The sequence below is a fragment of the Hydra vulgaris genome, chromosome 01, assembly GCF_038396675.1.
Source record: "Hydra vulgaris chromosome 01, alternate assembly HydraT2T_AEP".
Classification (NCBI taxonomy): domain Eukaryota; kingdom Metazoa; phylum Cnidaria; class Hydrozoa; order Anthoathecata; family Hydridae; genus Hydra; species Hydra vulgaris.
Genome location: NC_088920.1, coordinates 70,035,165 through 70,051,500, shown reverse-complemented (window position 1 = coordinate 70,051,500; position 16,336 = coordinate 70,035,165). Strand labels below are relative to the sequence as shown.

Sequence of the window (16,336 nt, the reverse complement as noted above, 5' to 3'; positions counted from 1 at the left end):
TGACAACAAGTGCGCTTACTCCATGGCTTCTTGAGAGCGAGTTAGCGCACAAAGTGTTGTAGTACTTAAGAGTGGTATTGTACTACGAGTTCAATTTATTAATATATTAAATAATATTATTATACAAATATGCGATAAACACAAAGAAGATTGTAGATCACAGCTAGAGTTGCTCGAGTCCGTTGTTGTTTGATAGGTTACTTCAAGAGAGCGAGACTTCAATAAACTCGCTATTTATACAAATTCCCAAGGGGGACATTAATTGTTATATACAAACAGCCAATCCAAATGATTTATGTTTATTACGATTTGATTAGCGCAACACTCCCGCCACCAACAGTAGTCACGAATAGCTCAATGTTACTTTCATTTACAAACGTAATTTCGACAGAACTAACTTTATTTTCTTCCAGTAAACACAATTTGTTAACTGGACGAGTCAAATACATAATTTTTCCAGCGGAGATACATCGTACATTTGCTGCACGCACTTGTCCGTCTGTTGACGGTAAAAGTTTTTCAACAATGCCTATTTTCCATAAACCACGAACCAAATTTGAATCTTGGATTGTCACTACATCGCCTTTATTTATAATATTTTTACTTCCGCTTTTATTGTAACTTTTATGAAATTCGCGAAGCTCTGTTAAATATTCATTGCGCCACCTATTCCAAAAATGTTCTAAAATAGAGTTTCTATATACAACGCGCTTTTTTATGTCCATATTTACATAACTGTTTTTTATTAATAATGTTTCTGAACTTATTCTTTTGCCAAACACGAGATGATTTGGACATAAAGGTTCGTCTCCCGGTTCTTCATACGAAAATGTTAACGGACGATTATTTGTAACGACTTCGATTTCTGCAAGAATTGTGAGTACTTCTTCGTAAGATAACCTTGCAGTTTTTAATATTTTTCTAAGAACTCTCTTAACTGAACGTACCATACGTTCAAAGAATCCTCCCCACCACGGAGCGGCTGCAACATTGAAGTGCCATAAAATGCCTCTTGAGGATGTAAATTGTTGTGTTTCATCGGCTGTAAAACACGATCCATTATCACTAATAATTTCGTAGGGTGCGCCAAATTTGCTAATGAGTCTTCGCAACCCTCGAATACACGCCAAAGCTGAACAATCAGGAACTAAATCTAAATGTATAAAACGTGTACTAGCACAAGAAGCTAAAAATATCCAACACTTAAATATTTCTCCTTCAGAATATATATTTTTCACAAATAACGGTCCACAGTAATCAATTCCTGTGTACTTAAAAACATAATCATCGTTTAATCTACTTACGCCGTTGTGCTTAACACTTTCATGACAATGTAAAATAATTAATTCAGTAAATAGACTTTCCTTTGGAAGAAATATTGGAAATTTAATATTGTAACTAATTGGAGCATTTCCCAATCGCCCCCTACATCTTAATATTCCTTCGCTGTCAAAGAAAAATCCTAAATCGTTTTTTAGTTGTTTATAATTCTTAGAACTATATAAATTTTGTTGGATAAATTTAATCCAAATTATTTTGGCGTTTCTTAATTCAAAAGAAGATAGTAAAAGATTATTATTTCGTACTTGCGTATTTTTTAAACAAGATACGAATTTTAGAATATAAGCAGTTACTCGTATTAAACGGGAGTATGAATTAAAATTAGTTATATCAATAAATTTTAAGTCTATGTACGATTCATTAGTTATTAGTAATATTTTTGTTTCCTCTGGAGGGTATATTAATTTATTTTGATCAAAGGAAGGCCAAATCTCTGGAGTATAAAGAAATTTGGGTCCATTAAACCATAACTGATTATTAATTAAATTTTCAATACTAGAACCTCGTGATATAATATCCGCAGGATTACGATATGTTTCGACGTAATCCCAAAAGGAAAAATCAAATAAATCTCTAATTTTTTCAAGACGGTTTTGAATAAATGTTTCATAAATTTTATTAGAATTTTTTATCCAATGTAAGCAAATATAAGAATCTGAAAATAATTTAATTTTAGAAATAAGAATAATTGATGAGAGTTCCTTAACTACTTTTGAAATAAGTGTTGCGAGCAGTAAGCAACTTTTTAATTCTAATCGAGGTATTGTGCATTTACTTAGCGAGGCTATTCTAGATTTTGAAGTAACAAGAGAGGAACACTGTTCGTTCTCATTAAAAATACATCTTAAATATATACAACATCCAAATGCTTTTAAACTAGCATCACTAAAACCATAAAGTTCAAATCGCGTGCAACTTGCACTTGATTTTGAAAAAAAATAACATCTAGGTACACAAATCGACTGTACAGAACCTAAATCCTTATAAATATCTTGCCATACTTTTAATAAATCTTTATTAATTTTACAATCCCATCCTATTTTAGATATACAAATTTGCTGAAATAAAATTTTTAAACGAACAATTACTGGGTTTATTAGTCCCAAGGGATCGAAAAAACTTGCTGTAAAACTAAGCACGTCTCTTTTTGTTGGAAAAGGGACGGCAATCTTAAATAACTCAAAAAATGAAAAAATAAATAAATCTAATTTCTTGTTCCATGTTAAACCTAACACTTTAGTAATATTTTGACCCTGAAAATTCGTTTCATTTATTAACTTATCTAATTCGACCGAATTAGATTCAAATTTTCTTAAATTAAAACCAGCTTCACCTAGCCGGGAACGACATTTTTTATAAAAATTAAAACATTTAATTACAGAATCAGAGCAAAAACTTAAATCGTCGACGTGAATAGAATTTAGTAATCGACTTACAAATATTGGATCAGAACTTAAATAACGTTCCGCGTGTTTAATTAAAGTTGCTGAAAGAAGAAAAGGAGAAGAAGTGACTCCAAATAAGACACGACATAATCTATATGTTACTAATTTATGATTTTTTAAATTTTTTATATCTAAATTATTAATATTTTCATACCATAAAAATCGTATGAAATCGCGATGTTTCTCAGATATTGAAATGTTCAAAAAAGCTTTTTCAATATCTGCAATAAATGCTATCTTATTTACACGAAAACGTATCAAAACTCCATTTAGTAGAGTTGTTAAAGAAGGACCTGAATGTAAACAATCGTTTAGCGAGGGACCTGAGCTTGTCGCACTCGCATCAAATACAATGCGCAACTTAGTTGTAACTTTATCTTCTCTTATAACTGGTCTATGAGGTAAATAATGAACAAGTCCGACCTTAGATTTATTACTTAAAACTTGCTCTACCGTTCCATTTAATAATTGTTCTTTTATAATATCATTATATGAATCAAATAATTTTGCATCTTTTAAAAACTTTTTCTCTAATGATTTGAATCTTTTTAAACATAAACTATAATTATCGCATAACAAAGGATGATTCTCCTTAAAGGGTAGTTCTACAGTATACCTATTATTTTCAAATTTAATGCTTTTGCGAAAATGTTCGACAACTGTATTGTCGCTAATATTATCTTCTCTTTTATTCCAAATAGTTGAAAACTTATCTTTCAAAAACGTTTTATCATTATATAATTCTGCTTCGACTTTTAAAACATGGGAAGACAGAACAGAACAATCTACTTTATTATTATTCTTAACCGTGATAGGACCACTGACTAAGTATCCTACCTTAGATTTTATTGCAATTGGGCCTTCAAACCCTCTTATTATCTTATTTTCAATTATTGACCAATAGTAATCGGCACCTATTAAAATATCAACTTCTAAATATTCATTATCTCTATGATAATCTGCTAATTTTAAGTATTTTAAATGCTTATAATTTTTACACGCAGTTTCTATATACTGGCCATTTAACGGAGAACAAATTTCTTTTACAAAACATATAATTTCAATATCATCTCCGTCATTACCTTGAACATAAACTTTAACTCTATCTAAAATTTCATTTGTATTATTATTTCCAAAAGTTTTGATATTAATTTCTTTAGAATCTATTATTTTTAAATTTAATTTTTTACATAATGAAGGCGTAATGTAACTTAATTGGGAACAGTTATCAAAGAGAAGACGGCAATAATTAAATCGGGACTTATTGTTCTTGACTTTTACCCAGGCTGTCTGGAGTAAAACACGTTGATTAATTTTAGAAGAAACATCAGCAACAGCTGTTAACTGTCCTGTTTTAGAGTTATTTTCAAATTTATTATTCTCTTTAAAACTATCACAAATAGATATATGGTGAGGCTTGTCACACTTAAAACATCGAAAATTTGATCTACAATTTTTACTCGAGTGACTTTCGCGTAGGCAACGAAAGCAACATCTTTTTTCAATTAAAATATTTTTTCTAGCTAAAACATCAGTCACTAAGTTACAATAATGAGATTTATGATTTTTTAAACAATAAACACATGTAATTAAATTTGTAGAAAAATTTTTATTACGGAAATTATTTTGCCTTAAATTCTGGTTAAACTTGTTACTAAACCGATTATCTGTCCCGTTAGCGTATAAAGTATTTGCAGTTATGGGATTTCTAAAATTTTCATAATTACTACGCGTATTTTCTCTGGCACTTATTTCATTTTTTAATATTTCTAAAACGTTAAATATATTCCAAGCTTGACTTCCGTTTAATTCTCTATTTATAATTAAATTTAATTCCTCTGGTAATTTTTCTAATAAGATAGGAATTAAAATTGATCCATACATATTTTCATCTACTGATAAATTTTCTAAACTCCGAATTTGTATTTCTATTGTATCAAACATTTTTCTTAATTCGCTTATATTTCTAACATCCTTAATTTTTTCGAGTGATAACAATTTTTTCATATGAATTGAAATTAATAACTGCTTATTGGAAAATCTATTTTTTAATATATTTAAAGCTACTGAATAGTTTTCATTAGATAAGGTTAATCCTGTAATTGCAGATAACGCCTGACCTTTAACTAAATTTCTAAGATAAGTCATTTTTTGTATATCAGACAATTCCATATTCTTATTTATAGCGCAATCAAAATTTTCATAAAAAGTTTGCCAATTTTCTTGTTTACCGTCAAAGATTTCTAATTTAAGAGCGGGAAGCTTAACTGTCTTGCTAATAAACTTATTTGAACTTATATTATCTACATTATTTTTGTTAATAAAATTTTCTATACTTAAAATAGATCGCTTATAAAAAATGGTAAACTCTGTACTCGTAATTTCTTCTTGTTCTAACTCCTCATCCACCTCAATCAAAGATGATATATCGCAATCAAACTGTGTAATTTTCAAATACTTATCGATGGCTGTGTTTTTTAGACTCGTCAACTCATTCAAGCAATCCTCGTGCAAACCACCAACCATAAGATTGTTAGCTTGCTCGAAAACTCGCCTGACTGAATTGACGGCCACCGTTCGTCCTCTACGTTTATTAGCAAGATTAGACATAATAAGATTAAGAAAAGAAATAAATAACTATATTATATATATAAATGGTATATGGCTTTAATTACAACTGTATGGACTTTTCAAATTGAGACCTCGATGAATGAATCAATAAAACCTCGTATTAACAAAATGTCCAGTCAAATTGAACCCTCGTAGCAAATATAATAATAAATAATAATATAACCTTTGACCTCGACTTTATATATTAACTTAAATAACTTTGTGTACAATTATACTTAATAAATGAATCTTATGACCTCAATTCTCAATAATATCTTAAATAATTTTCTTAATATATTCTTAACTAAATTCCTTAGTATCTTAAATAAATTTCTTAATTGATAAATGAAATAGATATTTCAAAACAACAATAAATGCAATTATCACTTAAATAACTTTAATAAGGAATAACAATTTGTAGTTAACGATCGACAAACGATCCAAAAGTTGAAACTTAATTGTAAATAAATCTTAATGTATATCTTTAGTAGAAATTCTCATAAACAAATAATAAATTCACTTAGCTGATTAATTGATCACAACTTTTTCTTTATATATCGCTTCTTTAATTTTGTCTTTTAGTCTCTATCGTGGACTTCAGGACTTCAAAATATTCTCTTCGTATTCTCCGTGGGCTCCATGGTGTAGTACTTAAGAGTGGTATTGTACTACGAGTTCAATTTATTAATATATTAAATAATATTATTATACAAATATGCGATAAACACAAAGAAGATTGTAGATCACAGCTAGAGTTGCTCGAGTCCGTTGTTGTTTGATAGGTTACTTCAAGAGAGCGAGACTTCAATAAACTCGCTATTTATACAAATTCCCAAGGGGGACATTAATTGTTATATACAAACAGCCAATCCAAATGATTTATGTTTATTACGATTTGATTAGCGCAACACAAAGCTCGCTCTCCTGATAGTTTCCCCGCTGCTTGATTCAATTTACCTCAGTTCGTTGCAGTTAAAGCATCGAATGATCTTCCTGCCCACTGCACAGTTCTTTGCAATGTGATTCGGCTCACGACAATTGAAGCATATCACAGATTTGGGTGCCTTTGTCCTCGCGACGCTTTTGCAAATAGTGGCAGCAGAGAATGTCTCTACCATTTTATTGACCCGATTCAAAGCAGGTCTTACTTTTGGAAGCATTTTGTCAGTGGTCTCTTTTGTAGCTCGAAATCTCCAAGATACCACTTCTGGTAGCCCGACGACAAGCGCCAACCGCACCTCTTTATCTGACAGCTTTGCCAAGTACGCCAATCGTTTCAGATCTGCTAACAAAGCATCCACTCGTTCCCCATCGTGCATTCTTGATTTGTAAACAAATTGTACGCCTTATATGAATCCAAAGAAAAAGCTTTTTCTTTGGATTCATATAAGGCGTCTTTCTTTTCTTCTTCTCTCAAACTTTCGTAAACTGCATAAGCAGCACTTCGTAGCAAAACAGCATTGTTTGCTGGATACCTTGCATTTCGGCAATCACTTTGGTTCTCTGCAATCAAATTGCTGCATCCGACGCGCCTTCGTATTTTTCTAAGATATCCGAAAATTTCAATGATGGCTCCATACCCGGTTAGCTTATAGTTTCACACGCAAGAAACACTCCAATTACAATAACAATCTCTTTATTCTCAAAAATCTCCCCCATCATCGGATAGTTTCAGAGGTATTCGTCGTTTTCGATTACTTTGTCAGAGAGGCGCTATGGTGTTGTGGACCTCTCTACCAATCACAAAATTATCTTCATTGCTACTTGTTGGTGTATTTATCTCCACATTTTGACTGTCTTCAACATGTTCTTCAACGTCCTCGTCGCTGTTACTAACTTCCATTTCCTCATCAGCTATTTGCTTGATTTCGCCGTGCTGCAATCCACTTCTTGGTCTTCTTCTATTGCAGGAAGAAACTTCTTTTGAACAAAAAATAATGTTCGTTTGACGCCAAAGTGTCCAGTCTGTTTGTGTATATCCATTATTGATTTTCTATTGCTCACGGCAATTCCAGCGCAATTTACTGAGCGTTCAAGTTTCAACATTTTCATCCACCGGTTGGACACTCACGTTGGGGAATCGACCAAATTGTCTTTCGATGTTATTAGTGTTATGTCAACCTCCAGGTTATAATCATTGACTAGCTCACGAAACACGCTTAACTTAGTTGTATTGGCATTTCACTTGACGCTTTTGACTTCAGTCGCGATTTCCCCGTTAAAGGATCAGAAATCCAGTGACAGACGGTCACGGAACCTGTAAACAATTGCAGTTTGTTAAGTTTCCATGCCAAGCCATGTTAACACCACACAAGACGGCGTCTAACTCTGCCATATTTATGTGAACCACAGATCGGTCCTTACGCAGCCAAGTCGCGTCTTCAACGGTGACTCCACCAATTTGGACAAGAGCTCTCAATGCTAAGGAATTGGCATCAACCCAAATTTTACTTTCTTTGCCTCGTACTTCCCATTCTCCACAAGCAGGATCACTCTTTTCCATGTTCTCCAATATCTCATCCAACACACACCTTACTCCTTCATCGTGAATCTCATCATCCCATCCAGTCGTCAAGGAAACTACTCTTCGCTTCACAAGGCTGCAGACAACACGCAACTAGCCGCACACCGATAAGTGACTCACTAATTGTCCACAAATGGAAAAAACCTTCCTTCTCGATAATTTCTTTGGAATGTTACTCATTTGATTTCCCCTAGACCACATCAGTTTCTTACAAACCCTCTTCGTCGTCCGACCGAGCACTCACGTTCCGTCAACACCAATTTTCTCACCATCTACTTTTTAGACCGTACTTCAAAAAGTGTTTTCCACGTATTTTGATGTCCCTTTTCTCATCTTCTCACCTTGTTGAACGATGGCATTCACCACGGACTTCATTATCATTGATGTCACATTGAGTCCGAAACCAAGCCGGGTCAGACAGTATCGTCTGTGACTATCATCTGAGATTGTTATTGTAATTGGAGTACTTCTTGTGAGTGAAACTATAAACTCCTTAATATCTCGTTTAGATTAGTACATGACCTTATCATACGTTTTTAAATAAGATTTATACGATGAAGAACTTGATAGAATATTTTCAGCTACAAACTTTTTGGGTATCTATATCAATAAAACCCTATATTGGAAATATCACATAGAATTCTTGTGTAATAAAATTGCTAAAAGTATAGGAATATTGTATTAAGCTAGAAGTGCTTTAAATAAACATAATTTAAATCAATTATATTACTCCTTTATCCATTATCATTTAAGCTATGCAAGTATTGCTCGGTGTAATGCTAATAAATCCAAACTTAGGCCTCTTTATCGTCAACAAAAGCATGTTGCTCGTCTTATTAATTTTAAAGATAGATTTACTCATGCCGAGCCTTTCTTATTTGAAATAAAAACTCCTGATATAAATCAACTAAATGTTTTAAATATTTTATGTTTTTGTACAAACGTAAAACTTACTCCAACCCAGTTTCTTACCATAATTTATATACCATGAAAGATAAAAATAAATACAACTTAAGAAATGATAATTTAATTCGTCAATCATTCTTTCAAACTAGTTTTGGAAAATAAAGCATTTCATTTCGTGGAGCATCTCTTTGGAATAAAATAGTTTTAAAATATTTTAATTTTTCTTTGGAATGCAGTTACCATTCAAAAAAAAAGCTTAAGGAAGTAATATTGTCTATTGATGATATCTTTTTGTATTTTTAAACATTGAATAATTTTATTTTTTATGCAGTGATGCAACTAAATATGTTTATATATGCACCTAAATTTTTCTTGTGCTTTATACATTTGACCACGTATGTATGGACTTGATTTTCATGAGATTTTTAAATTTACGAGCGGTTCTCTATGACGACTTGATGGTCTTCTGAGAGTGTCCACTTTCTTTTTATTTCTTAAATCAAATACTTGTATATTTGATGAAATTGTTTAGATTTGCAGCTATTATCGACTTGTCATATAATATTTTACCATCTATTAAGAACTTCAATTTTTTAGCTAATAATTTCTTTACGTACGCTTCACGTCTTTTTAACATTTTCTTTAGTTCTTTCTAACAACTTTGAATAGTATTTTTTTTGACAGATAGATAACTCCCCTTTCTTTCCACTCCCTCTTTTTAAAAATTTATCAATAATGTCCTTGAGTTGCTTTTAAAATAAAATGATAATAGCTTTTAATTTCTTATTAGACAACTTTAAAAGAAGAGGAACAGAGATTAAAAGCAGAGAATAAACTAAACCTGATTGAGGAAGATGCTTTTGGATCCAAAAGGGAGGTAACTTTCAAACCTTTCACTTTTCGGAAGAAAGCGGTTACACAAAACTGGCTGCTTTAACATCGGTGTCAATTAGTTATCATTAATTCGATATCAATAAAGATTATACAATTATACCATATCATACGATTCTTTTTTGTTATTAGTATAGTGTGGTATCGAACCGATATCGATGGTATTGACAATAGTATATAAGCAATACTATATGATACGAAATTAATCTCAATATCAACTTACACGATACCGATTATCTGGTGTCTGTTGGGACATGTATTTTGCAAAAAACGTAAGGCAAAGCGTATTTGGTTTAAGGTTAACTGAAAAACAAATTTTAGATAAAAAAAAATAGTTGTCGCTTATAAATATTCTAGCAAATTTTTTATCTTCGTATATTTTTTTTAACTCTTGAAATGCGGATAAAAATTGATTTTCAACCAATATAATTTTTTTAAAGTTATCTTAGAAACCGCTGAAAATTTCGGAAATATAACAAGCTGCCATGATGTGTAATTTAATGCCAATTAATGTTAATTACTTTCTCCACTTGAAGAAGAGTCGGAGGATGTCGACATAAACTCTATTTCCTCAGCATTCGAAGGTCCGTTCACTGATGACAAAGTAGAAAGCGGCATTGTTGAAAGATTATCCTTAAAAGAAATAATGCATATAAATATATGGATAAAGTTTAGGACAGATGACACTAATATAACGACTGTATTAAAACAAACATAGTGCGTAACCGTGTAAACATTACTAAAAATAAAAATAAAAACATTACTAAAATTAAAAAACTAAAGCGATGAAAAATTACTTTTCAATTACAATAGAAAATTACTTTCGAACAAAAACTATTTGAACAACAAAGTTACAATACAAAGCTACATTTTATAAAATAATACATAGATACATCAGTGGCGGATCCAGGGGTGGCTAGAGTGGCTAGCCACCCCCTCACCTTTATTCCATAATTTTAACAAATAAATAGGGGAGAGTTTGTATGAAAGGGCCAGATTTTGAAAGAGCCGATGCCATTATTTATAACTTACTGGCATCCGATCATGATTGTATTTTACTTTTTATGTGCAAACACTGGATACCTGTCACCCACAAAAAATTTACGGTTCTACTAAAAAAAATAGTGTCGTAAGAATGCACTAAAAATTTTGAAAATAAAAAGTAATTTTTGGTGGGTTTACTTATTTAATTTTAAGATAAATTGTATTGTATTGTTTGATAAATGATATATGCTGCGTTGCTATATACTGTTATGGACAAAATAATAGTAGTGTGATTAAAATTAACGAATTAATAATATTATCTTCAAACAGTTACTGAAAATGAAATTGTAATACTGGATTATTAATTAAATAGGTGTGAGATGATAAACTAATTAGTAGCAAATTTTAAATTTTTGCTTTTATTTATAATAATTATATAAGTATAAAAAACAGGTTGGACATAATAGTAATATTAATTTATTTAATGTTATATTGCAAATAATTTAATTTATTATCAAAAAAATGATATAAATTTAATTAAACAATAGTAAAAAATTAATATTTAATCGCATGCCCCCGGTTTTTTATCACAGCTTTGCATCTATTCGGCATTGAGTTAATCAAATTTTGACAACGTCCTAGAGGAATGTTGCTCCAAGCATTCTGGACAACTTTCCATAACTCCTGTTGATTTTTTGGTTTTTAACTATAAACCGCCTTTTTTACAACCGTCCAAAGGTTTTTGATCGATTAAGATCCGGTGACTGTGCAAGCCAATTCATAACTGCAAACCTATTCTCGATGAACCAACTTTTTACCCTGCGACTGGTATGCTTTGGATCATTGTCCTGCATATAATCCCATCTTAGGGGCATATCTTCTTCTACATAGGGCAACATGGTATTTTGTAATATTTGAAGGTATCTGTCTTATCCATAATACCATCAATCTTATAGATTGGCCCTACGCCATAATAAGAAAAACAACCCCAAATATTTATTTTTGCTCCGCCATCTTTTACAGTTTTTATGGTGTATTGCGGTTTGTATGCAGAGTTAGTTGGCCTCCTTACACACATCCTGCGTCCACTTGACCCAAATAAAACAATTTTGCTTTCATTAGACCACAAAATATTACGCCATTTTGAAACAGGCCAATCTACATGCATTTTTGCAAAATGTAATCATGCTACCGCATGCCTTTTTTTCAAAAGGGGAACTTTTCTTGGGCTTCTGGCGACTAACTTACTTTGTACTAACCGCCTACGTACTGTTCTTGAAGAAACGCTTAAATCTAAATCTTCTTTAATATGGCGGGAAGTTACAAAAGGATCGGCAACAGCAGAACGCTTTATCAATCTGTCTTCATGTTCAGTTGTTTTTTGTTTTCGGTCTCTTGTTTCGCCTACATTTTTCCATTTTAGAGCATTTCTAATAATCATAGGAGAACAACTTAATGTCTCTTGAATAAATTTGTATGTTTTCCCTTCTTGTTTTAATTTAATAATTAGTTGTCTTTGTACGACCCATAAAATTCTATTTATAAAATAAATTTATACGATTATTTTATATATTTCATTAAATTAACACTAAAATTAATCTTACCTTTAATTAGTCTTACTAAAACCAAATAAACAAAAAGCTAATATAAATAAATTGATAAGAAACAACAGATATGTTATTTTAACCTACAAATCTAGATATGTTCGTATATAAAATTCGGGACTTCCCTAAAGTAATTTGAACAGTGTTACCAACATTTTTTACTCCCATTTCATTATTTAGTGTTTGTATTACTGTTATGCCTAAATTTATTAATTTATATTTAAATTTACATAAAATTATTATCACAAATCATTGTTTTACTAGACACTACTATTATTTTGTCCACAACTGTATATATTTGCCCTTCGTTTCCAAATATAATATTTGATTAAAATATTGGTAAAAAATGTTAAACTTAAGGTTATGCATTCAACCATAAAATTTTTTGAAAGAGCTTACTGTTTATGCTCTGAATAAGCCGGCTTTTTTTACTTAAACTTAATAATTGTTTAGCGCTTTAATGGCTTTTTTTTTTTTTTCGTAACGCTTTATTGATCATATTCTATTGAAATTGAAGTCGTAAAACGTTGAAAGAAATATTTGGACCTGGAGAAGGCTATAAATATGATATATGAAATATATGTTACTATTTAATGGTTTTCAGCTATTTTCTATGCAATTTTGAGCATTAAATTGTAGAATAATTTTAAATTAGTTTTCATTTTGTAGCATGTTTTTAAGCTGACATTTTTTTAGATAATAAAATGTAAAAAAGGTTATCTGTGTATATTTGATTTTACTTTTTATTTAATATTTACATTTTTATAATGTAATAACATAATTTTAACAAAGGAATAATAGTTCTTACTTAAAAATCTTTTTTTGTTTTTTTAGTATGTCCAATGGTCCACCTAGCAAACGTCTTAAAAAGCAGTGTCTTAGTTTGCACACATTTCTTCTTCAAATGTAAATGCTGCAGCCCTTCAAGTCAATGACACTGCCAACTTTGTGAGTGTCAGTATAATCCAACAATCAAATGGAATTGTTGAAGAAATTTCATCATCTGCATTGGATAATGTTATAATTGTCAGTGTCTTTTCAGTTGACCCACTGTGTGTGCAACAGCCATTAAATTTAGTTAGTTGCACTGACATTGCTTTAATTCTTGATGAAAATATTCTTAGAAAAATGAGTGATTCAGAAAAAGCTTACTTCTTTGACAATTGTTGGAAACCATCTGCTAATTTGAAAAGGAGAGTTTCACAATTGCTCAAGTTAAGACAAAAAGTATTTCTTTTCAATCAAAATGGTTTGATAATTTCAAATGGCTGAGATACAGTAATCAAAATAGTTACAAAGGTGGATGGTGCATTGCCTGTGTATTATTCTTGAGAGTTTCTGAAAAAGAGAAGTTGGATGTTTTTGTTAAAACACCATTTTTAAACTACAACAAGTCTAAGGAGCTTCTAAATAGCCACGAATCAAAGGCATATCACCAAATGAGTATGAAACGGTTATCAACTACCAAGGCACACTTAGTAAATCCGGCATTGCTTATCGACCCAGCAATTAATTCAATGACTGCTGAAAATAATCAAAGGGTGCTTCCAACAATTATTGAAGCCGCCATGTATTGTGCAGGCCAACAAATTGCACTACAAGGCCATCGGGATGATGCCATTCAATTTTTTTAAAATCCGACAACAAATGAAGGGAATTTTATTGCCCTGATCCGTCTTTTTGCAGAGCAAAATCCAGTTTTAAAGGAACACCTACTTAATGGACCGAAAAACGCACTATATACTAGCAAAACTATACAAAATGAGATAATCAACATTGCCGCTAACTTGATTCGTGACTAAGTGTCTAAAAGCTTGTTTACATTTTTCGATAATTGCCGATGAGACAAACTCACATGGTCAAGAAATTATTTCGGTCTGTATTTGCCTTCTTGACACATTTAAAGAAAAGCCTAAAAAGATGGAAGTTGTAGTTCGATTGGTGGAGACTGAGAGAATCACAGGAGAGTCTGTTGCACTGTCTATCAAAAATCCACTAGAAAGAAAGTATTAACATCAAAGATTACAAAGGACAAGCATATGATACAACGGCGTCTGTGAGTTCAGACAGAAAAGGGGTACAGACTTTTGTTAAAAAACGGGCACCATATGCAGACTATCAGGGATGTGTCCTTCACTCCCTAAATCTAAAAATTTGCCATGGATGTGAGATTTCATCTACTAGAATTATGATGGATTCCTGCCAACAACTGTTTTCATTTTTTAATAACTCACCAAAGCGACAACGCTTTCTCCAACGAGTTATTTCTACTCAAGCGCCTGAATTAAAAAAGACAAAGTTGAAGAACCTTTGCAAAACACGATGGCTTGAGCGTCACAGCACATTCAATACTATTGATGAACTTTACATTTACATTATTCAAACTCTTGATGAAATTGCAACACCATCAGATGACATTGATCTCTATGATGATTTAGAACCAAAAAGTTGGAATTGGGATTCTGAGACTCAGTCAAAAGCCAATGGATTACGACACACATTTACTAATTACGATCATATTATTAATTTTGTTGTGGCAAAGAAAGATTCACAGTCAATGCAACCAATTGTATCATGTCTTCAGGGTGAGTTAATGGAGGTTTATCTGGCCTCATAAAAAGTTTCGCAAAATTCTTCTTTTTATTCTACACTGCGTACAAATGTTGATGACTGGTTTTCTTCCATTTATCTCAAAGCCAAAAAAATTGCGCAGTCTGTAAATTGTACTGAAGAAACTTCAAGGCTTTGTAGTCGTCAAATCCACCGCTCAAATATACCTGTTACTTCACCTTTTGAGTACTACAAGCGTAATGTAGCCATTCCATTCCTCGAAAAAGTTTCATCTGAGTTGGCAGCATGCTTTACAGAAAATAAGAGAGCACATTATGAACTATGTTCTTTGATTCCAGAAGTTATTATCACCAAAGACAATGAAGAGTTGGAAACATTGTCAAAGCAACAAGCGGATAAATGGTATGGAATTCTTCTAAACCCATATGGTCTGAATAATAAGTTACAGCGATGGAAACATTTATGTGTTGAGAACAATCTTTGTGGAATGACAATCAAGCAACTGGTTTTCACTTCAGCAACATGTTGACTCCACATTCTTTCCCAATATTCGTGAGTTATTGCTCATTCTGGCAACTTTGCTAATTGGCAGTTGTGAGGCGGAGCGTTCATTCTCTTGTGTACGCCGCATTCATTCATACTTACAAACAACGATGATAACTGATAGATTGTCAGATTTGTGTGTGATTGGGATACGTAATAGAATTTAGAGAAAAGGCGGATCTTTGCTTGAAAACAAAACAAATAATTATAACCTAAATACAATAGTCCAAATCATATTTCAGAAATCCAGATAATAATATATTGTTTTAAATGTCATTTGTAAGCGCCAATAAATAATGGCTTTCATGGCCTACTAAATTACACGGCCTGATTTGTTGCATTTTCCGTAAAAAATTCAAAGACCAGTTTTTTAAGGTTTAAAAGTTCTTAGTTATGATTCGTGTTTGCACTTTAAATTATTTTATAAAAATGATTGAATAATAGTTGAATAATTACATTATTTTGTGCTGGATTTTTCCTCAACTGATTGCCTGCTTCAGTTTATTCCAATAACACAGAATATTGAAATAGGCTTTCAGATAGCTGTATATCAACATGATACTAAAAATAACTGTAGATGTTGTTAAGACTGCTCAAAACTCTACATTGAAAATAAAATTAAAGGTTTGTATTTATTATAATTGAAATTAAAAGAAATGAAGAATTAGTTTTTTATTAAGAATATTTATTTTGTCTTTTTTTCTCTTTCTTTCACTCGATCCTTACTGAATATCTTATTTCTTTTCGCAAATTATTATAAAAAATATTTTAAACAATACGAGATAATTAATTCCCCACTTTTGGCGACTTTTCACTAGTAAAATTAATACTACTATAATAAATCTTTAAAATTTGTTCTGCAAAACTTTTAATTGAAAAAGAGTGACTGCAATGAATAAGAGAAATATCATTTAGAT

General features: G+C 31.4%; 2 protein-coding genes across 2 annotated transcripts in view; both read right to left on the bottom strand.

Moving 5' to 3' along the window:
- Nucleotides 1-302: 302 nt before the first annotated feature.
- On the bottom strand, nucleotides 303-5,396 carry LOC136074676 (uncharacterized). The gene has a single exon (XM_065787015.1). It carries the CDS (start codon nucleotides 5,394-5,396, stop codon nucleotides 303-305), a length of 5,094 nt encoding a protein of 1,697 aa, XP_065643087.1.
- A 4,636-nt stretch (nucleotides 5,397-10,032) lies between these two features.
- LOC100201233 (mediator of RNA polymerase II transcription subunit 4) overlaps nucleotides 10,033-16,336 on the bottom strand; it is a 32,784-nt gene continuing 26,480 nt past the window's right edge. The window contains exon 9 of the mRNA XM_065789050.1: nucleotides 10,033-10,350. Within this exon, the coding sequence (XP_065645122.1) occupies nucleotides 10,231-10,350 (120 nt within the window). The 3' untranslated portion in view covers nucleotides 10,033-10,230. The remainder of the gene's footprint in view (nucleotides 10,351-16,336) is intronic.